Genomic DNA, 23836 nt, shown 5'->3' with positions numbered 1-23836 from the left:
AATTGGAGGATAATTACAACAGTGTGATGGGTTTTGCCACACATCAACATGAATCAGAAGCCCCTTACCACCTCCCTCCCCACCCTCTCCCTCTGGGTTGTCCCAGAGCACCGGCTTTGGGTGCCCTGCTTCATGCATGGAACTTGCACTGGCCATCTATTTTACATATGGTAATGTACATGTTTCAATACTATTCTCTCAAATCATCCCATAATCTTTTGATAACAATTTTGTATATACTTTTATTCTTCCTGGTAAGCGGTAAATAGATGCTCTCAGTATTTTTTGAAATTTGTTCCAAAATTGCAATATCAACTTACAATGTGAATGAGATGCTATACCTCCCTGTTAGCATGTACAGTAACAAAAGGCCTCTCTGGGATTCACATGTTCTAAAAATACAAACTATATATAATGTATCATAACTGTCTTCACCAAAGTGAATGCTTCTGCCAGTGCGGAAAATAGGAGCAGTTTAATTTCTTGAAATCCACAGAAAAGATGTGGAGAAGAAGGTGAGATAAACATATGCTGGAGGGGACTTCCCTGGTGGTCCAGTGGTTATGAATCTTCTTTCCAGTGCAGAGAACATGGTTTCCATCCCTGGTCGGGAACCAAGATCCTATGTGCCCCAAGGCAACTAAACCCACATATTGAAATGAAGAGCAGTGCAGCCAAACACAATAAAACCCCAAAATATATACCGAAGGCCTGGTGCAGAGTGAAGCCCACCTAGAGTCGTGAGACAGTTTTAGGAAAAGTAGGAAAAGGAATAGAGGAGAGAGAGGGAGGAAATGGGAGAGTGGGTATTAGAATTTTTTATATTTTTAGGTGCATCAAGTTTTAGTTGCACACTTGGGATCTTTGATCTTCATTGTGGCATGCAGTTGTTTTTTTTTTTTTTTTTTTTTTAGACGCAGCATGAAGGATCTAGTTCCCTGACCCAGGACTGAACCCAGAGCCCCTGTATTGGGAGCATGGAATCTTAACCACTGAACCACCAGAAAAGTCCTGGGTTTTCCAGGTGTAGTAGTCAGGTAAGAATTTGATTTGAAGTGACTCTGAGGGGGTGTTACCTCCCCTAATACGTTCTAGGCCTGTGGTTCTCAAATTTTTTGATCTCAGGACAACTTTAAACTCTTAAAAATTTTGGGAACTGCAATTCACCTTTGTTTCCCCGTCTCCCACAGGTGTTCATCCCAAGGGCACTCCTTCCTTAACAGCCTGCACTCTGAACTACCTCAGAGTTCACTTCCTGGGAAGATTAACCTATGACAAGTGTCTAGCCCAGGAACTTCCATATTTATGCAATTTACTTTCCACAGTAAGGGATATACGTGACTTCAAATAACTAAGTTTAATAATATGTGTGGGGATTATTTGTGTTATAAACAATTTTTTTAAAATCTCCTAAGGTAGTTCTTGGATACTATAGCTTAGGAAAATATGGCATAATCATTAGGGAAATGCAAATCAGAACCACAATGAGGTACCTCTTCCCACTCATCAGGATGACTATCATTTTAAAAAGAAAGGAAAAGAACAAGTTTTGACGAGGATCTAGAGAAGTTGGAATGCTGGGTCACTGCTGGTAGGAATATAAAATGATGAAGCTCCTGTGGAAAACTGGCTGCTGTGAAAGTCTGGCAGTTCCTCAAAAAGTTAAACAGAGTTGTCATATGATCCACACATTCTACTCCTAGATATATATCTAAAAGAATTGAAAGCAGTGACTTTAACAGGCATTTGTACATCCATGTTCATACCAGCGTTTTTCACAACAGCTGAAACATGGGAGCAGCCTAAACATCCCTTGACAGGTGGATGGATGATCAAAATGTAGTGGAATATTATTCAGTCTTAAAAAGGAAGGAAATTCTGACAATGCGAAAACAATGATGAAGACTGAAGACTTTATGCTACATGAAATAAGCCAGTAACGAATGGACAGATACTGTATTGTTGCTCTTATCTGAGTTATCTAGAAGAGTCACATTCATAGAAACAGAAAGAACAGTGGTGGTTGCCAGAGGCTAGAGAGGAGGGAAGAGTGGGGAGCTTTACTTAATTCACACAGCATCTCAGATTGGGATGATGAAAAAGTTCTGGAGATGGATATTAGTGATGGTTGCACAGCAAGGTGAATAGTCTTAATGTCAATGAATTGTACACTTAAAATGGAAAAATTTGTGTTACAAATATTTTATTACCAAATACTTTTTAAAAACTAAGTATAAATATGTCTGGAATCTTGCAATCCATTAGTAAGTTGGTTGCATAAAATAGTTAATGAGTCATTCCTTTTCATTGCCAAATAATAGTTCATTGTAGGGATATTCATTGGAAGGACTGATGCTGAAACTGAAGCTCCCAATACTTTGACCACCTCACGTGAAGAGCCAACTAATTGGAAAAGACCCTGTTCCTGGGAAAGATTGAGGGCAGAAGGAGAAGGGGATGAGAGAGGATGAGATGGTTGGATGGCATCACCAACTCAATGGACATGAGTTTGAGCAAACTCCTGGAGATTGTGAAGTACAGGGACGCCTGGCATGCTGCAATCCATGGGGTCGCACAGAGTCGGACACAACTGAGCGACTGAACAACAACCACCACCTTAAAAATATTAAGCTAAGTGAGAGAAGTTAGTCACACAAAAACCACGTATTGCAAGATGTCTGGAAGATGCAAGTCCTTAGAGACGGAAACTAGTTTAGTGCTTGCCTAGGGCTGGGAGGAGATGTGGGAAGAAAAGAGGAAAGGCTGCAAAGTGGTGTTAATGGACACAGGGTTTTTTGAGGCAGAGTGATGGTAAGGTTTTAAGTTGATTGTGGTGATGATCATACAACTCAATGGCAATACTGAAAATCATTAAATTCACTTTATATCTCAATAAAGCTTTTGTTAACAAAAAGATTCATGAAAACCAAAATCATAGAAAAGTCTCTTGAGGACTATCTTTCCTGATTGACCTAAGAAATTCACCTTTTATGCCTCTGTGTGGAAAGGTTCATGAATTTTCTTGTATTTCCCTTCAATCATTCAGTAAATATTTATTGCCAATTTTCTGTGGGCAAATAACACTATTGAATGACATAGTGATCTACAAAAAAATATTGTCTTAAAACGTGGTGTCTGCCTTTCAGAAGCTTTCTCTCTGATTGAGCCAAGCCATACAGACACGAAATGAAAATAATTAAGGCAGCGTCACATTGGAGTTCAGTTATTGACTCATGTCCATTTGCCACACACTATAAACAGAAAGCATTGTTATTGTAAAATTAGTGATACTGAAAAGAAGATTTCACAGGGGTTAAGAGCAAGGGCTCTGGACCAAGACTGTCTGGTCTAAAATCTTGGCTCCATCATTGACCAACTGTGTGACCTTGTGCGAGTTAGTTAACTTGTCTGTGCCTCAGCGTCCTCCTGTGGAAAATGGGGATGATTATGATAATAATGGCACCCACTTCAGAGAATTGTTGTGAGGATTAGATGTATTAATACAGATAAAGTGCTCAGAACAGATCCTCGCACATAGTAAACGCTCAATGAAAGTATTAGTCACCGTTATTTCCAGAAAACTGTGGGTGACCTCTTTGATGAATATTGAATATTTGTGCAGTGAAAAGCTTTAGACCTACATTAAAGATACTTCTTAATGGAGCTGAAACCCTGTGCTGGAGATTTTGGCAACACATATGGCACGTGTCATTCAGCATGTCATAGTTTTATTGGTTCAAGGCATCTACAATGTCCCATATCCTGAGTGAGCGTAAAGTACAGGCTCAATAAATATTAGAATTCAAAGAAAAAACTTGGATTAAAATGTTAACATTTTGGATGATGCAATTATGTCATTTTTTAGCCATTTTCTAATTTCTTTCTCAAAATGACTGGATTACTTTTGTTTATATATTTTATTGTTAATATTTCAAGTCCACAGAAATGGACTCCATAGAGACTAACATGCTGAGCCCTTATGGCAGAAAGGGAAGAAGAACTAAAGAGCCTCTTGATGAAAGTGAAAGAGGAGAGTGAAAAAGTTGGCTTAAAGCTCAACAGTCAGAAAACAAAGATCATGGCATCTGGTCCCATCACTTCATGGCAAATAGATGAAGAAACAGTGGAAAGAGTGTCAGACTTTATTTTGGGGACTCCAAAATCACTGCAGATGGTGACTGTAGCCATGACATAAAAAGACACTTACTCCTTGGAAGAAAAGTTATCACCAACCTAGACAGCATATTAAAAAGAAGAGACATTACTTTGCCAACAAAGGCCTGTCTAGTCAAGGCTATGGTTTTTCCAGTGGTCATGTACAGGTGTGAGAGTTGGACTGTAAAGAAAGCTGAGCGCTGAAGAACTGATGCCTTTGAACTGTGGTGTTGGAGAAGACTCTTGAGAGTTCCTTGGACAGCAAGGAGATCCAACCAGTCCATCCTAAAGGAAATCAATCCTGAATGTTCACTGGAAGGACTGATGTTGAAGCTGAAACTCCAATACTTTGGCCAACCTGATATGAAGAACTGACTCATTTGAAAAGATCCTGATGCTGGGAAAGATTGAAGGCGAGAGGAGAAAGGGATGACAGAGGATGAGATGTTTGGATGGCAGCACCGACTCAATGGATAGGAGTTTGACTAAACACTGGGAGTTGCTGATGGACAGGGAGGCCTGGCATGCTACAGTCCATGGGGTTCCAAAGCGTCAGACACCACTGAGCAAGTGAACTGAACTGAACTGAACATGCTTTGCACACATACACCCGTTACTTAGCTTTGTTAAACTGTAACCCTAGGAACTTCCTTGGTGGTCCAGTGACTAGGACTCTGTGCTTCCAGTGCAGGGATCAGGGTTCGATCCCTGGTCAGGGAATTAGATCCCACATGCCCCAACCAAAAGTTCGAATGCTACAACTAAAAAATCACACATGCCACAGCTGAGGAGCCTACATTCACAGCTTCAAAGAAAAGAAAGGAAGAGATCCCTTGTGCTGCAATGAAGACCAGGCTCAGCTCAATACATAAAATTGAAAAAATTTTTGAAATATAATAAACAGTATGTCTGGAGCTTTTAAATAAATAAAAGCAACTAGTAAATAGAAGTTCACCTTAAAAAAGAAGTAAAAATAAACTGTAACCCTAGGCCTTGTGTACCTGAGTTTCCTTTCGTAAGAATTAAAAGGTTACAGAGTTGACACCCTGCATGCACCTTTCTCAGTCTCTCAGACACCATCTCTCCCTAGAAGTGCCCTTGAGTATTTGTATACTACTACCACAGTGAGGGTATTCCTAAATAATATAGGGTTTTTGCATATTTTGGAACTATATACACAGAGAACAAACTTGTGGTTGGAAGGGATAGTTAGCAGTTTTGAATGGGCATGTACACGCTGCTGTATTTAAAAAGAATAACCAACAAGAACCTACTGTATAGCACATGGAACTCTGATCAGTGTTATGTGCAGCTTAGATGCTGGAGGCTGGTGGGGGACGTTTGAATACATATGGCTGAGTCCCTTTGCTGTTCACCTGAAACTATCACACCATTGTTCACTGACTATACCCCAATACAAAATAAAAAGTTAAAAACAATTATACACAAAGGGTAATCTGTACATGTATCATTCTGAAACACCAGTTTCATTTAGCACTTTCTGAGACGCCTTCATGTTGCTACCTGTAGCTCTAGTTCATTTTCGCTGTTGTAGAGAATTCCAGAAGGTCTGTTTATTTATCCTTTCTTTGGATGGAGGACATTTATATCCTTTCCATTTTTTTGCCTATTACAAATGGGGTTGCTCTGAAAATTCTTGGGGATATGTAGAGATTCCTCTAAATGTCCATCTAAAAGAGATATTTGCATCTTCCACTTGACCAGATATTGCTAAATTGCTCTGTGAAGTACTTGTATTCTCAACAGCAGTGCCAGTTAGTTTCCATTGCTTCACATCCTTGCCAAAAGTTGATATGTGTTGTGCTTTTAAAAGTTTTGCCAGTTTGATGGATGTGAAATGATATCTTATGGAAAGCACATAGAATTTTGCCTGGCACATAGTAGGGTCTGAGTAAGGGTGAGTTACTATTTTAATGACCATATCCACAATCAGTACGATAATCAATATGGGTTAGGCACCTCTTCATTTGTTTGTTGGTCATTAAAAGTTTTCTATAAGGTACCTCTCAGGTCTTTTTCCCATTGTTCTACTACATTGTCTTTTCTTTTCTTTCTTTTTTTGATTTAGACTGTGTTTACATAAACGCTGAAGATGGAACCAGGCCCCAGTTGAAAAGCAAATGCCTTGTTTACTAGAAAGATGTTGGCTGTTCATTACAAATAGATATCAGATCAAGCAATCAAATACATGAATGTAATTTTTCCCTGATATGAAACAGGTTGGACAATGAGATGTTATATTTCATTGTTTAATTGACCTGTTTGGGGATTTGTCTGAATACAGGTCAAATTTTAACAGTGTCAAGTATTTATAAACTGAGCAAGCACACTTTGTTTTAACAACAATTACATTCAACTCAATTATGCTTACAAACATAGCATGTTTTTACTCATATAAGATAGTGCATCAAAATTCTACATTTCCAAGACCCTGTTTAACATATTTGAAACAGTCATAGAAATTGGTATACATTGCCTTTTCTTAGTGGTTTATAGGATTCTTTATGTTTTCTTGCACTAATCCTTTGTTTCTTATGTATTCTTTGGCGTGTCTTTAACTTCATTTATGGTGTCTTTTGTCATTCAGGATTATGTTTTTTTACTTTAACATCCTCAGATATATCATTTCACCCTTTGGGTTGTGCTTTTTAGGTCTTATTTTAAAAAACCCTTCCCTATTAGTGGGGCTTCCCAGGTGGTGACAGTGGTAAAGAATCCACCTGCCAATGTAGGAGACATGAGATGCAGATCTGATCCCTGGATCAGGAAGATCCCCTGGAGAAGGAAATGGCAATTCACTCCAGTATTCTTCCCTATTAGTGGTTATGAATTCCCAAGGGAACTCTATTTTTCTGGACAGAGCCCAGGCCTAGGTAGGCAATCTTTCATTTAGTCTCCTCTGCCAGTGGACACATGGTTTTCCCTAATTTTCCATTTCACTGAGGGAATAACAAATTAATGGCCCACGATTAATGAGGGTCTTGGTCTCAAAGCCTTGGCTCCTCTCTCTGTATGTACATTGAACGGATTAGTATTAGGCTCAGCTGAGAGCTGAACCTGATACTCCAAAATACTTCAGACATCGATAAGAGCAAAATTGTCTCATATGCCAGTCCAGAGAAAGGCAGTCCTCGCTGGCATAGAGTGTTTATCTTCACCATGTCCTCAGGTACCCAAGCTCTTTCTATCTTGTTGTGCCAGTCTTTGTGGCCTCTGTATCTCAGGTCACTTCATAGTCCAAGAAGGCCCTAGCTTTCACGTTTACATTCCAGCCAGCAGAAAAGAGCAAGAGGTCAAGAAAAAGGGACATGGCAGCTATCTTTTGAGGAAGATTCTCAGTAGCTTCCAAATGACCTTTTCTTTAATATCCCATTGGTCAGAACTTAGTCATGGTCGTCTTTATTCTGGATGACTGCCCAACTGAAGATTAGGAGTTTGGTTTTAGATACACAGGAGAATGCATACTGGGGGCTAACAGCCTTGGCCACAGAGATCAAATCTCATCAAATCTCAAGTTGCCCATATACTACTCTTGTTTTAGTTCTCTCATCCTTTCTGGTACCTTATTTTCTTGTACTCTCAACTGTGCCTTTCAGACAGTCATTCAATAATTATTTATTGAGTGTCTACTATGAAGCCAGGAACTGTTTCAGAGCAGGACTTAGACCAGTGAAGAAGACAAATGCCCTGCCTGCATGAAGCTTACATTCTAATTGAGGGAGGCAGACCACAAGCACACCAGAAAATGTAATACCGTAATGTCAGAGGGTATGAATTGGGATGGAGAAAAGTAAAGCATGTTTACTAAGGGGATGAGGACTGCTGGGAGTGGAGGGAGTGGTTACCAATATTTGGGTGAGAGCATTTCAGGCAGAAGTAAGACCAAGTGCCCTGAGGTGGAAGTGGACTCTGTGTGTTCAAGGAACAACAATAGGGTGTGTGTCGCTGGGGCATTTGGGAAAGCGAAGAGAGAGAAAGAGATCAGGGGTACACCAAAGATGCCAAAGCACCAGATCAGCCAGAGCATAGCAGGCTTTTGCTTTTATTGGAGTGAGAAGAGATCCACTGCAGGGTTTGAACAGAGGGGCATGCCACGATCTGACTGACGTTTCATTTATTTATTTGACCTCTCCACACTGCATGTGGGACCTTATTTTCCCAACCAGGGATCAAACCTGTGCCCCCTGAAACAGAAGAATGGACGCTGAACCACTGGATCACCAGGGAAGACCTTGGCTTAAGTTTTATGAAGACCACTTCAGCTGCAGAGTTGAGAATAGAGTCTAAGGTAGTAAATGGTGGATGGCGGGAGATAAGTGAGAAGACTACTGTGGTTGGCCAGGCAGGAGATGAAAGTCACTCAGATTAGGATGGCAGTAATGGAGGTGGCTTCCCCAGTGGCTCAGTGGTAAAGAATCTGCCTGCACTGCAGGAGACTCAGGAGACCCAGGTTCGATCCCTGGGTCAGTAAGATCCCCTGGAGGAGGGCACGGCAACCCACTCCAGTATCCTTGCTTGAAGAATCCCAGACAGAGGAGCCTGGCTGGCTACAGTCTATTGGGCTGCAGAGTCAGACATGACTGAAGTGACTTAGCATGGGACAGCAGAATGGGGGTGACAAGAAAGGGTAAAATTACAGGTATATTGTGAAGGTTCAGCCAAAAGTATATGCTGAAGGGTCAAGACAAGGTGTGTGTGAGACAGAGAGAGGAGACAGAACCAAGTCCTTGGTTTCTGGCCTGAGCAAACATTGAGTGGTGATGTCATTTACAGAGACGAGGAATTCTGGGAAATAAGCAGGCTTGGGGGATGGAAATCAAGAGACCTGGTTAAATGTGAGATACGCAAGGGGAGACATGATTCAGTTGGGCATAGCATTTGCAAGTTTAGAGATATTTGGGTTGGAGATATGCCTGTGGGAGTCATCAGCATACACGTGGTCATGAGATGAGGGGAGATCAGGAGGAAAGGCAGCATAGAGTTTGGGGGAGTTGGCAGCAGGGAAGATGCGGACATCCTCTTCTGATTCCTATTTTTTCAGTGACATCAGAAGAAAGATCATTTGCTGCGAGTGACATGGTAGAGAAGAAACTGGAGGTTTGAGGAGAGGGGAGCCAGTGTGAAATATCTATGTGTGATGTTGTATTTTATACAACATTTCTAGGTGTTTGTTTTCGAACAGAGTTTTGTGTCATTCAAGGAGCAGTTTGCTGTGGTAGTTCACTTTTACAGAAAGGAAAAGGTCATGTTAAAAGACATGTAGTTACTTCTAATCATCCTATCCTTGGCAGCATAGAAAGAAGAAACAATCAGAAATCAAAAATGTTTCTTACAGATTTCCAGTTGCCATGAGGAAGCAGGGTGGGGGAGGGAAGTATTGGGAGTTTGGGATTAGCAAATGCCAACTATTATATATACCATGAATACACAACAAGGTCCTACTGCATAGCACAAAAAGCCATTTTCAGCATGCCATGATAAACTGTGTGGAAAAGAATATGAAAAAATATATGTGTGTGTGTATACTGAATCACTTCACAGCAGAAATCTGTGTACAACAAATCTTTAAATTTTTAACATTTGCACCCCTCCAAATATTCCTGAGAAGTTCAGTCTTGTTGTCACTTGACATCTGCATGTCCTCATATTTCAGCAGTGTATCTTGGGGAACCATAACTTTGGTCACTTGACATACCACTAATTGCACAAAATACACGTAGTGTGTTGCTCATCCAGGGAGAATGCATCGGGTCTTCTTGTATTATCTAAAATGAAAGAAATGGCATGTGTATCACAAAGCAAAATAGCCATGGCCAAAAACAGTATGTGTACACAAAATCACAGGCATATTCCAACTTTTCACTGACATTTAGCTATTTAAAATGATGTAAAGCAGAAAGAGCCAAGAAAAACATTACCGACTCAAGTCTTCAAAGCTGTATTACAAAGGTGGGGTATTAAAAAAGCAGAAAAGATCTGGTTACTCATTAAGAAAAACGAAAGGTTGTAAAATGTAAAATTCAACAGAAAGTGAGAGGTAATAAAAGGTTTAAAAATGTTTTTTAATAGATGGTCAGAAAAGAGCCTCAACAGTGAACTTTTTGATATGAGTTTGTAGATCATCCTCTAAGAGTGGTTCTCAAGTTCCCTTGGGGGCTATTCAATATGCAGATACCCATGCCCCTTTCCTGGAGACTTGGGAAATAATTTTAAGTGAAGAGAAAATAAGTCAATATTTCCAAATATACACCACAATTATGTAAACTAATTGATGCAAAAAAGTTTTAATGAAGAACTTCACAAATGTATTAATAATTTTATAACCTGCAAGCATAGAAACATATATATTCATAATCATATAGACATTTTAAAAATTATCCATTTTGTGTGATCAAATGTAACAGATATCTCATGCATGGATTAGATGAAAGAATAGCATACCAACCTCTTTACTGAACAATCCCCAATCTCAACAGCTAAAAGCTTTTGAGCTTTCAAGACTAGGTTCTCAAGTTAGCTTTGAAACTTCAGTAGGAAGCCTGCAAATGGCTTCTGGTGGCAGTAATGGGTCATACCATTTGTATTGCTACAAATCACGTCTTTAATATAAAGTCCATAATGGAAGATTTTCCTCTTATAAAAGCTTGACGTTTTAAAAGGACTTCATATTTTGATATAGTGTAACAGATTACATTGAAAAGGGCCAAGAAATATTCAAGGCCATATCTTTTTGTCGAGTCATCATTTATGGAGCTAAACATAATTGAGATTTCAATGCACAGATATATTTTATCTTATTTTATATTAATATCTTTACCTTTGGGAAATAATAAATCTCAAATTTTGTGACTGAAAATAGTTATTTTATAAGGGACTGTATTTGGAAATATTGATTTATAAAACTTCACTAAAACTCAACATTTGCCTAAACTAAAGTACACCTACATATGATACATCATGACTGTATAGCTTTCATAAATATAAACCAATAGAAAGCAAGATTTTCTTGGTTAGCTATAAATATATTATATATAATGTATAAGATAGAAGAATGCATAACATATAATATATAATATCAAGGGTCTAATATTTGGTCTCTAGAACGAAATATAATAGTCACGGTTTATAGAAATAAAATGAGAAAGACAGGTGCAGATTCATAAAACCCAAGTTTGGGGTGTTAAAAAAGAGACAAGGAACTTCCCTGGTGGTCCAGAGGATGGGACTCTATGCTCAGGGGAGTAGTGGGATCAGCCCCTGCTCGGGGAACTGGATCCCACATGCCACAGCTAAGACATGGTGCAGCCAAATACATTTTAAAAAAGAGAGAGAGAGAGAGAGACAAGAGGTCCAAAATGGAGTCACTTGTGCTAAACCCACATCACCTGAGTTATAATATATTAATTGTAGTTTTGGCCTTTTCCAGGTAGGTAATCTTAACTAGTCAGAAGAGTACATATATCACTTTCAAGTCTGGAGTTTCCTGGTTAGCACTAGTGAGGTAATCCAACTGACAGACACTTGCTGTGCTCCAGAGGAAGGTGACCTTGCCTGAAACAATCAGGTCTCTTTTAGAATAACTTCCTTGACCTGACTCCTTCTACCTGTACAAGGCTTCCATTTTCTATGGCTCTTCAGAGCTCCTTTCAGTCTGCTACATGGGATCCTGCTGGACTCGTGAATCACTGAATAAAGCCAAAAGCTTTAAAACTGACTCACCTGACTCTGAATAAAAAGCAGAGACATTACTTTGCTGACAAAGGTCCATATAGTCAAAGCTATGGTTTTTCCAGCCTTGGACCAAAAAGAAGGCTAAGTGCCCAAGAATGGACACTTTCAAACTGTGGTGTTCGAGAAGACTCTTGAGAATCTCTCGGACTGCAAGGAGATCCAACCAGTCCATCCTAAAGGAAATCAGTCCTGAATATTCACTGGAAGGACTGATTCTGAAGCTGACACTCCAATACTTTGGCTATCTGATGCAAACAACTGACTCACTGGAAAAAGCCCTGATGCTGGGAAAGATTGAAGGCAGGAGGAGAAGGGGGTGACAGAGGATGAAATGGTTGGATAGCATCACTGAATACGTGGACATGTGCTTGAGCAAACTCCAGGAGGTGGTGAACGACAGGGAAGCCTGGTGTGTTGCAGTCCATGGGGTTGCAAAGAGTTGGACATGACTGAGCAACTGAACAACCACAGTTGAATTTTGTTTTCTAACAAGGAAAAAAGGACTGTATAGAAAGCTCTAAATAACTTGATCATCATAATAGCAGTAAATTGAATAATTTGCTTTCAATATGAATAATTTAGAGTTCACGGCTAGGTCATACAGTTGCATGCAAATTCTATAACTGTAATATATATTGGTTTAAAATGCTATAATTGTTTTATATATTTATAAAGGAGGAGTTTTGCTGTTTTTTCCTAAGGACAATGGAGAACAGAACCCTGTAAACTGGACAGTTTCTAGGAACAAATTATGTAGCCTACTTGATTAAAGTATTCCCCAGATGGCTCAGATGGTAAAGAATTCACCTACAATGCAGGAGACCTGAGTTTGATCCCTGGGTTCAGAAGATCCCCTGGAGAAGGAAATGGCAACCCACTCCAGTATTCTTGCCTGGAGAATTCCACAGACAAAAGAGCCTGGTGAGCTACAGTCCATGGGGTCACAAAGGGTCGGACATGACTGAATGACTAACACTTCAACATACCCCAGAAGTGTGAGGGTGAAGAGAGGCATGTCCCCACTGTACTCAGGGGCTGAACCGGAGCTACAGACAATAAAGGAAGCGGAATGATTCCCTGCCTGCCTAGTCCTGATCACCAGACTGCTTTGGCAAGGAGACAAAAAAGGACCTCGGAAAACTGAGCAGCAAAGGTATGCCTTGGGACGGTTTACACTCACGCCTAAGTGGGCTAACAGAAGTCAAGATGACAAAAAGAGGAAACAGATCACGGATCCAGACTCCTCAGGCCAGCGAGAGTCCCTGTCACGAAACAGGAGAGGAGACTGGGATGACTCACTCACTGAAAGATGGGATGAGGAAAGGCTAGCTGCCTGGCTTCTCCATGCTGAGAAGATGACCATGGTCAGAGAATGGGACTCCTGGTCATGCAGTGCAACTTTGGACTAACTGTAGTAGATTTCCCATAGTCCTTTCTAACAGAAAGCATACAAGATACCATGAGAAAGAGAGCTTGCAGTCAACTAGCTCTTATTTTCCTTGAAATCTCTCTTCTGCCCCTTCCCACCATTACACTGCAGTCCTTTGGCACTAACCATGGTCAGTCTATTTGTCAGGACACCCTCCATGTGATGGTCTCACCCAGGGGAGTGTCTTCAGGCAGGCAGTGAAATGCTCATACCAGGACAGAGGAGGCTCTCCTTTCTGGAACCAGCAATAAGAATGTGTTCTCTAAAGGGCTGTAGTGATCCTTGTTTCTTTTAAGGGGTCTGAATTTCATAAAAAATTGAGAGTCTGAAGAGTTTCTGAAGCAAATATTGATCTTATCGGATGTTTTCCTTTTTAAGGAAAGCAAAGAGACATTAGGTAAGCTCAATAGGGCTCAGGCACTGAGGGACCAGACCATCAGGCCATGACTTTTACATCTGTGGTGAAGATGTTAAAACAGTCAAGTGACAATCCATGTACAGAGTGGTTGTAAACACAGATTTCAGGAGCCTAATATAGCAATGACCTTTACCAGGATAATTCAGGAGTACTCTGGTTTTAAAGTAAGTATGATGATGATGAAGTTGCTCAGTCATGTCCGACTCTTTGCAACCCCATGGACTATAGCCCACCAGGCTCCTTGGTCCATGGGATTTTCCAGGCATGAACACTGGAGTGGGTTGCCATTTCCTTCTCCAGGGGATCTTCCCAAGCTAGGGATTGAACCCAGGTCTCCCACATTGTAGGCAGACGCTTTACCATCTGTGCTACCAGGGAACTTAAGGTAAGTAGATCTATAAAAGTCTTCACTATTAATTATGACATAATTTGTCTGTCAGTGGTGAGCAGATCTTTGCTTCTATATGTTTCGCATTGTGGACTATATAACTAAGTTAGTTATAACTGACATTAACAGTCAAACATTAGAATGCCAAGTATTATGAAACAAGAGTTTTGCAGGCTGTATGGGTATTAAGACAATTCCTGAGTTTTGGAATCCGCTCAGGATCTCTCCTAAATGATCATACAGTTGTCCCTCAGTATCCCCAGAGGATTAGTTCCAGGACCACTGTGCCCCTTCCCCCATGGATATTAAACTCTGAAGATGCTCAAGTTCCTTATATAAAATCACACAGTATTTGCATATAACTTTTGCATATCCTCCCCTGTACTTTAAAATCATCTCTAGCTAATGTATAATAGCTAATACAATGTAAATGTTATGTAAATAGCTGCCTACATGCAGGAAATTCAAGTTTTGCTTTTTTGGAACTTTCTGGAAATTTTTTTCAAATATTTTCAATCTGCAGTTGGTTGAATCCCTGGATATGGAAGCTGCAAATATGGAAGGGCAACTGTAACTAGTTTCTTACAGCTAAAACAGAGATATTCATTTAGGGATCTGGCTACTGAGCCAATCATTTCACTTCTCTAGGACTCTTCTTGAGAGACTCTCAGCCATGCTCACAGTAGATCAACTCAGACTTGCACAGCTACTCACTTCTTATGGCACAGTGGTGCAAAGAACAAAATAGTTTACTACCTGAACAACTGCTAAAGCAACTGTCAGTAATTGCTTCAAACCTGATTTGCAGTGTAGAATAAGATGGCAGAGGAGTAGGTGGACGTGGAGTACACCTCTCTCCATGGATACATCAGAACTACCCATTCAGACACAGAAGTGCTTGCCGAACACCAGCTGAGAGCAGACGGGAGCACCCGACCACTGGAAAAGAGTGTATAGAACCATGCAAACACTCGGTAGAACCAAGGAACTAGGTGGAAAAGCAGGAGTGTTACTAGGACTGGAACTGCCCTCGGTGGGTGCTGGAACTGAAGCAGGGGTCCAATACCCACATTGGGGCAATCGTCTGGGTCAGAGGAGAAACATTTGAGGCTGAGAGTGAAACAGCTGATCTGTGGCAGCCTAAATAGAGTGAGAATCAGACAGCCCTTGCCACAGCCATACATACCCCAGACAGGGAAGCAGGTCCCCTGCAAGGCACAGCAGCTGGAAGCTGGAGTACCGGATTGTGGAGCAATTCCAGGGTGAGGGCTGCTGTTGACTGTTGAAGAACGACCTAGGAGACCTGAGGGAGGTAATTGTGTTGGAAAGTGCCTGTGGCAGAAAGCCAGGCAGCCATGGAAGCCAGACGATACTGCTGGAGCCATCACCATAGCCTCTCTCTCCCCACAGGCCAGCACTGGCAGCTGAACAATGGAGAGGCTGACCCATCAAACCCCTGACTGCACTGAACTACAGAGCAGGACCCCATCCAGGGTGTTCCTCAAAGTGACTGATGCACTGAACTACAGAGTAGGACCTCCAGCTAGCGGAGCCTCTCTCTGTGCCTGACACGCTGAACAACAGTGAAGGACCCCAGGCAAGGGAGATCACTAAGTGCCTGAATGTGCGGAGCTATAGAGAAACACAAGCCAAAGAGATCTTCTGATCGCCAGCTACCAGAGGCTCAAAAAAGCTTCTGATAGGGCAGTAACTCCTACAGCAGAGGCAGTCCGTATCCCTGAACACTTGGTGCCGCCATGGTTCCTGTGACCCAAGCAGCTGCGCCACCTTCACGCTCAACCCTCACTGGGGCAGAGCTGCCACAGGCAAAAAAAAAAAAAAAAAAAAATCTTGCATCTATTAACATGGCGTTGCTTTGCTCGTGTCCAACTCTGCGACCCTGTGGACTGTGGATTGCCAGGCATCTCTGTCAGGGGGGTTCTCCAGGCAAGAACATTGGAGTGTATTGGCCAATATTGGCTGCCATACCCTTCTGAAGATGAAGTCGCTCAGTCGTGTCCCACTCTTTGTGACCCTATGGACTGTAACCTACCAGGCTCCTCCGCCCATGGGATTTTCCAGGCAAGATTACTGGAGTAAGTTGCCATTCCCTTCTCCAGGAGATCTTCCCGACCCAGGGATTGAACCCGGGTCTCCCGCACTGTAGGCAGACGCTACAGGGTGTAGGCAGATGCTATACCCTTCTAGAGCACTGTATTTATTGCTGCCCTAGCTTCCAACTATCCTGAGTACTCGGTGTTGCCAGAAACCCTGTGACCCAAGCAGCTGCACCACCTCCACTGCTGGCCCTCACTGGGGCAGACCCAAGACCTCCAGGGCAGCCTCAGGAACAAACCCAAGTGGACGACCCATGTACAAAGGTGGAAATAAACCACAACTGAAACCCAGGGGCAGTGTGGCTAAGAAAGAAGACCCAAAACCTTCCCACCAGCTTTACAAGCTGCAGATTAAATCCACACGATCAACTAGGCAGACTCTGTGTCTATGGGAGATATAAAAGGACACTGAGAGCTCCCACCAAAGAAAATGCACTATTTCCTATAGCTGTGTACATTGGAGGCAAGAACACACAGGAGTAGGACCAGATTGGAGTCTGAGTTGCCCCCACAGCAGGCCCAGAGACCAGCACAGTGTTGGAAGGCACCCCAGGAGGGCGAGGTGGACTGTGACTCCCAGCGATGGAAAGGACACTGACAGCAGTGACTCAGGAAAAATATTGACTCTTCTTATATTTTGCCTTGTTCTGCGGTTTCTTTTGGAATTTTTCTTTTTCTTTTTTTTCCCCTGTATTGTAGTTCTCGATTTTATTAGCACTATGAAATACAATTAAGCTTTTGATGGTTTTCTTCTCAGTCACACTTTTTATTGTTGCTATAAATCTCTGCCTCTACATTGGCCTTTTGCAGTTTTGTGGAGTTTTCCATTCTTTTTTTTAATCCCTTTTTGAAATTTTAATTTAAAAAGTTTAAACATTATTATATTGTTCTACATTTATTAATTTGCTTGCGTTTCCTACTTTACTTTTCCTCTTGCAGTTAATCTTTAATGAATATAAACTTTCCTTATCTACCTTTATTTAACTTTGCATATCTATTCTTTCTTTTCTTTATTTCCTTTCCTCTCAACATGTTTAGTAGTTTTGTTTTCATTGCTTTACTCCCCACATGGCACATTGCTTTAGTTTCGTTTTTTAGTTTGTGCTTTAGTTAGTTTGATCTAAACTGGCAGATATCATTTTCAGTTCCTTTTGTTCACTAGGTCAATCTATTGTACTTTATTTTTGTGGGACTGTTTTCATTTTGTTTATAGGTGTATATGTGTATGTGTCTGGGCTTCCTCTGCCCACAATGCGGGAGATCTGGGTTCAATCCCTGGGTCGGGAAGATCCCCTGGAGGAGGAAATGGCAACCCAATCCAGTATTCTTGCCTGAAGAATCCCATGGATGGAGGAGCCTGGTGGGCTACAGTCCATGGGGTCGCAAACACTCGGAGAAGACTGAGCAACTTCACTTCTTCTTCTTCTATGTGTATGTGTATATTCCATTAGTTTAATTATTATTTGTCTGATTCTGAAACTGCCATTTGTCTGGGGTTCATCTTTGGTTTCTCCTGTTTGGGTATTGATTTTAATCTCACTTAATGCCATAACAAACCACTTGTAGAATCTTTGTTCCTGGCCAGAGATCAAGCCCTGAGCCTTTGGAATGGGAGCACTGACTCCAAGATCCTAGATTACCAGAAAATTCCTAACACTAGAGAGTATCAAATAGAGAGAACTCTCACAAAAGAAACCACTTGAATACAAGACCCAGCATCACCCAACCACCAGTAGTACCAATGCAAGATGCCTCCTCCAAACAACAAAGACAAAAATACAAACCCAGTCATCAACAGACAAGATTACCACCTCACTAGCCCTGCCCAACAGAGGAAAAAAAAAAAACTCAGCATAAATCTCACCCCATAGGAAGCTTACGCAATCCACTGGACCAACCTTAGGAGGGCAGAAACCAAAAGGAAGAAAGAGTTCAACCTTGAAGCCTGGAAAAAGGAGACCTCAAACACAATAACTTTCAAAAAATAATGAAAAGGCAGAGAAATACTACACAAATGAAGGAACAAACTAGAAACACAGAAGTCCAAATAAATGAAGAAGAAATAGGCAAACTACTTGAAAAAGAATTCAGAATGATGAGAGTAAAGATGATCAAAAACCTTGAAAACAGAATGGAGAAAACACAAGAATCAATTAACAAAGACCTAGAAGAATTAAAGAATAAATATACAGAGACAAACAATACAATTACTGAAATTAAAAATACTCTAGAAGGAATCAATAGCAGAATATCTGAAGCAGAAGAATGGATGAGTGAGCTGGAAGATAAAATGGTGTAAATAACTGCTGAAAGCACAATAAAGTAAAAAGAATGAAAAGAACTGAGGAAGTCTCAGAGACCTCTGGGACAATATTAAACACGCCAATATTCAAATTATAGGGGCCCTAGAAGAAGAAGAGAAAAAGAAAGGGTATGAGATCACACATTTCCTCACTACGTAAATACCATTAGAAGGTAACTTAAACGTTATAAAGGGAACCAATAAGTTTTTTAGAGGGACATTATTTGGTGAATATTTTGGTTTCACTTAAGAAGACAATGGAGTAAAAAAAAGAAATAGTGGTCTGAACTGAAAACTACAAAGCACTTACCTAAACATGTCTTTCAACGCATTTACTTTTTTGGGTGGATACTTGCTAGTTTGACTGTCATTTAAGACAGCCCTGGCATATGCTAATGGGCCTGCATTTACCTAAATTACAAAAGGAGAAAAATGAGAGTTGTCAGAATGTAATTAAAAAGTAATTTTTGCATTTCTCTTTTTAAAAAGAATACTATATTAAAGATCCATACCTGAGAAACATATTTTCTATCTTCATATAAATTTATTTGAAAAAGATTAACTAAAGCAAATCATCTGCAAAATTTATACTCTAACAAGGTAGTGAACACTTTCTGCTATCTAAATATAGGACTTGGCTCTAGTCAGAGGGATTTACGTTAAAGCTCTCTGACATAACACAAAATTTATAGAAACTGAACATAATGTCTTTATTAAATTAATAAAAAATGTAGAGGTTTTTGCACCCAGTCAGAGTATAAGACAATTACAATTAGTGCTTGTTCTGTGCCCTTATGAAAGCAAGAGGAACAACAAGAAACACTTAATACACGGTTAGCAACCAACATACCTGCACTCAAACACAGCCCTGCAATTCAAGTTGGAGCTGAATCATGTCCCCGTCAGCAGAAGAGCAAAGCTTTTGCAGCTCTGCAGCTTTCTTTTATCCGTGGCAACATCAATTGGCTTTAAATGAATCTGCTGTTCACAGTTTATAGAAATCCTCTTCTTCACATATGGAAATGAGTTTGAAGCTATGAAAGATTAAGATTGACAGATGAGTTTGTAAGATAGTAAATCAAACAGCCAAATTAAAAAAAAATCTATTGTGCTTAATTCTCCTCATATTTTCTCTGGAAAATCCCTTAGAGACCAAATAGGTCCCTTATTACTTCAGGACTGAAGGAGAAATTCTCTCTGAGACGACTCAGACTAAGCATGAATTACCTAATTACATACGGCAAAGGAATGGTTTATAACATAGCATGTTTGTGGAAGTGAGTGACTGAACGGCAGGACAATAAACGATTAAAATTTCAATTACATTTTCCTGCTGACCAGCTGCTGCTTGTATTGTCAAAAAACATCATGTCAGCCTTTTCATGAAGATGGCGCCGAAGGCGAAGAAGGAAGCCCCTGCCCCTCCTAAAGCTGAAGCCAAAGCAAAAGCTTTGAAGGCCAAGAAAGCAGTGTTGAAAGGTGTCCACAGCCACAAGAAAAAGAAGATCCGGACGTCACCCACCTTCCGGCGGCCCAAAACACTGCGGCTCAGGAGGCAGCCCAAATATCCTCGGAAGAGCGCCCCTAGGAGAAACAAACTTGACCACTATGCTATCATCAAATTCCCCCTCACCACCGAGTCAGCCATGAAGAAAATAGAAGACAACAACACACTGGTGTTCATTGTGGATGTCAAGGCCAACAAACACCAAATCAAACAGGCTGTGAAGAAGCTCTATGACATTGACGTGGCCAAGGTCAATATTCTGATCAGGCCTGATGGAGAGAAGAAGGCATATGTTCGACTGGCTCCTGACTGTGATGCTTTGGATGTTGCCAACAAAATTGGGATCATCTAAACTGAGTCCAGCTGGCTAATTTCAAATATAAAAGTTTTCACTATAAAAACAAAAAAACAAAAAAAACACATCATGTCAAACAAAAAAGTTATGCCAAGTCCTACTTACTAGTCAAGATTGTATGGCCTTTGCACTGTTCCTCCATACAACTTTGCTTTTTGCCTGACAATGTATAAGGAGCCTCAAAAACAAATCTGTTGATATTATGGTTTCTTTCAAACTCAGTTTTTCTTTCTGTGAGTTCTTTATCATCAAAGTAGGGCTTCACATAACTGACTTGGATATGAGCATATTTGGGGTCAAACTCTTTTGACATTTACCTAGAAAGTAAGAAAGTTTTGTTTTTTATTCAACAGAAGGGAAAATGGGGAACAGGTAAGCTACTAACACCTCTGAGATCAACTGAGGAACAGTCATTGAATACACTGTGAGATGAATACACACTTGGAAGAGGTCTTTGCTCTTTCTTCAAGGATTGTTTCCTTCTGATTATTAAGAAGTTACAGAAGCCTATTTGGAGATTATAGAAATGTAGACAAAAAAACTGCAATGCTACCACTCAGCAATGACCGTCATTTACATTCTCATATATTTCCTTGTAATCTTTTTTTCTATGCATATATATTTATTGACAAACCAGAGATCATGCTGAGCATTGCTTTATCATTTGCTTTTTTAAAAAATTTACTTTTATTTGCTTTTATGTTACATTCAATTTCTTTTTTTAAATCTTTATGTATTTTTATTTTTTAAATTTTTTAAATATCAATTTATTTATTTTAATTGGAGGTTAATTTCTTTACAATACTGTACTGGTTTTGCCATGCACTGACTTGAATCCACCATGGCTGTACATGTGTTCCCCATATATTAAAATGGCTAACTGCACATTTGAATTCCACCTCAAAAAATACCTATTACAGAGAGGATTCTCAGAAGATGGCAGAGCATCAGACATCTATCTCCTTACAGAGACAATAGTTACACATCATTACCTATCTGATGGAACAATTTTGGAACTCTGGAGTCTGTTGAAGACTTGCAACTTCCAGGGGAAGATTTGGACAGAAAATTACCTTAATTTTCAGTTTGTTCAGTTTTAACTCTGGGCACAATGGCAGCAACCCGTACCTCATCCCTGAGGTACTACGGCAGATAGCTGTGTGCATATTCCTAGAACAGCTTGTAGGAGCCAGGATGAACAAAGACCCTGTCTTCCAAATATTGTGAATCTGTGCTATGACTGCTGACTGCTGCTCCTGAACACAGGGGGACAGTCAAGGAGGCTGTGGCCATTATTATACCACCTCTTCCCTTTGTTGCAATGCCCTCCCCCTCTGCCTAAAATGACTTTCAGGGGATTTAACAGACCAGCACTTTTCCTCTCCTCTCCTCTTCATTTTCCTCTCCATCCCCTCTTAGGAGCTGGACATCCAATACTAGACTGTTCAAAGGTAACTGCATAAATGAGGGTGACTAGAAAGTCACTGCGCATGCTCAGGGGAAGGCACAGGCTCAGAAAAGACTAGAGAAGACCCCAAATTTACACCTCAGGCTGATTCTTGGGACAGACACAGCTTACAATAATTCAAAACAAAAACAAAACCCAGGAAACTCTGGGACAGGGACAGAATCTGATTTCCAGAGAGATCACAATATTAAATTTAATGTCCAGTTTTCAGCAACAAAAAAAATGCAAGGCATACAAAGAAATAGGAAAGTATGGCCCATTCAAAACAGAAAAATAAACCAATAGACATTATCACGGAAAAAAGTGATAGCAGATCCCCTGGAAAAAGAGATTAAAACAACAGTATTCATGATCAAAGAACTAAAAGAAGTTGTGGGAAAAGTCAAGGAAATTATGTATCAACAAAATGCCGGTATCAATAAAGAGCTAGAAAATCTAAAAGGAAACCCAGACCTTTTGTTTCAGAGTTGAAAAATACAATAACTGAAATGAAACATCACCAGAGGGATTCAAAGACACATTTCAGCAGTGTAGCCAATGTGAAGATAAGACAATGTCAATGATGGATCAGAGGAACACAAAGGAAAAAAATTGAAGAGGACAGAGGCTATGGAACCTGAGGAATATCATCCAGCAGGTGAACATGCACACTATGGGAGTCTTTGAAGGAGAAAAGAGAGAGAAAGGGGCAGGGAGACTATCTGAAGAAATAATGGGTGAAAACTCAAATCTTATGAAAGACACAAAACTCAACAAACTCCAAGCAGGGTAACTCAAACAGATTCATGCTGAGACATATGAAAATCAAATGTCAAAAGTCAAAGCCAAAGAGAGAATTTTTTTCTTTTTTTAAAAATTAATGTTTTTTAATTGAAGGCTAATTACTTTAAATGGCAAAGAGAGAATTTTGCAAGAAGTGAGAGACAAAGACTTGTCACATACAAGGGATCCTGAGTAAGAGGGTTGGATTTCTCATCAAAACTTTGGAGGTCAGGAGGCAGTGGACTTTAAAGAAAAAACAAATCTATCAACCAAGAATTCTATATCTGGCAAAGCTGTCCTTAATAGTGAGGGAGAAATTAAGACATTCCCAGATAAAGAAAAGCTGAAGGAGTTCATTAACACTCAGTTCACTTCAGTTACTCAGTCGTGTCCTACTCTTTGCAACCCCATGGAATGCACCATGCCAGGCCCCCTGTTCCTCACCAACTCCCGGAGCTTGCTCAAACTCATGTCCATTGAGTCGGTGATGCCATCCAACCATCTCATCCTTTGTCATCCCCTTCTCCTCCCACCTTCAATCTTTCCCAGCATCAGGACCTTTGCCAATGAGTCAGTTCTTCGCATCAGGTGGCCAAAGTATTGCAGTTTCGGCTTCAGCATCCGTCCTTCCAATGAATATTCAGGGTTGATTTCCTTTAGGATGGACTGGTTGGATCTCCTTGCAGTCCAAGGGACTCTCAAGAGTCTTCTCCAGCACCACAGTTCAAAAGCATCAATTGTTCTGTGCTCAGCTTTCTTTATAGTCCAACTCTCAAATCCATACACGACTACTGGAAAAACCACAGCTTTGACTAGATGGACATTTGTCAGCAAAGTAATGTCTCTGCTTTTTAATATGCTGTCTAGGTTGGTCATAGATTTTCTTCCAGTGAGGAAGCATCTTTTAATTTCATGGCTGCAGTCACCATCTACAGTGATTTTGGAGCCCAGGAAAATGAAGCCTGTCACTGTTTCCATTGTTTTCCCATCAATTTGCCATGAAGTAGTGAGACGGGATGCCATGAAGTAGTGAGACGGGATGCCATTATCTTCATTCTTTGAATGCTGAGTTTTAAGCCAGCTTTTACACCACTAGGCTTGCCCCATATGAAACACCAGAGGGAGTCCTGCTGGTCACAATGAAAGAACATCAGACAGTAATTCAAACCTGTATGAAGGTCTC

At 40.5% G+C, this 23836-nt stretch overlaps 2 protein-coding genes across 2 annotated transcripts in view; one reads left to right on the top strand and one right to left on the bottom strand.

Moving 5' to 3' along the window:
* LOC128069825 (dedicator of cytokinesis protein 11-like) overlaps positions 1-23836 on the bottom strand; it is a 96276-nt gene that overhangs the window by 59443 nt on the left and 12997 nt on the right. The gene's annotated exons all lie outside the window — the stretch shown is intronic.
* Positions 19943-20420, top strand: LOC128069824 (60S ribosomal protein L23a-like). Its single transcript, XM_052663010.1, has one exon. It carries the CDS (start codon positions 19944-19946, stop codon positions 20418-20420), a length of 477 nt encoding a protein of 158 aa, XP_052518970.1. The 5' UTR covers position 19943.

This window comes from Budorcas taxicolor, chromosome X (genome assembly GCF_023091745.1).
Source record: "Budorcas taxicolor isolate Tak-1 chromosome X, Takin1.1, whole genome shotgun sequence".
NCBI lineage: Eukaryota > Metazoa > Chordata > Mammalia > Artiodactyla > Bovidae > Budorcas > Budorcas taxicolor.
Note: the sequence above shows the minus strand (reverse complement) of the source record. Positions and strands in the feature narration are given on the sequence as shown.

Coding starts and splice junctions, on each gene's coding strand:
- LOC128069824 (XM_052663010.1), top strand. CDS start 19,944: ATGAAGATGGCGCCGAAGGCGAAGAAGGAAGCCCCTGCCCCTCCTAAA.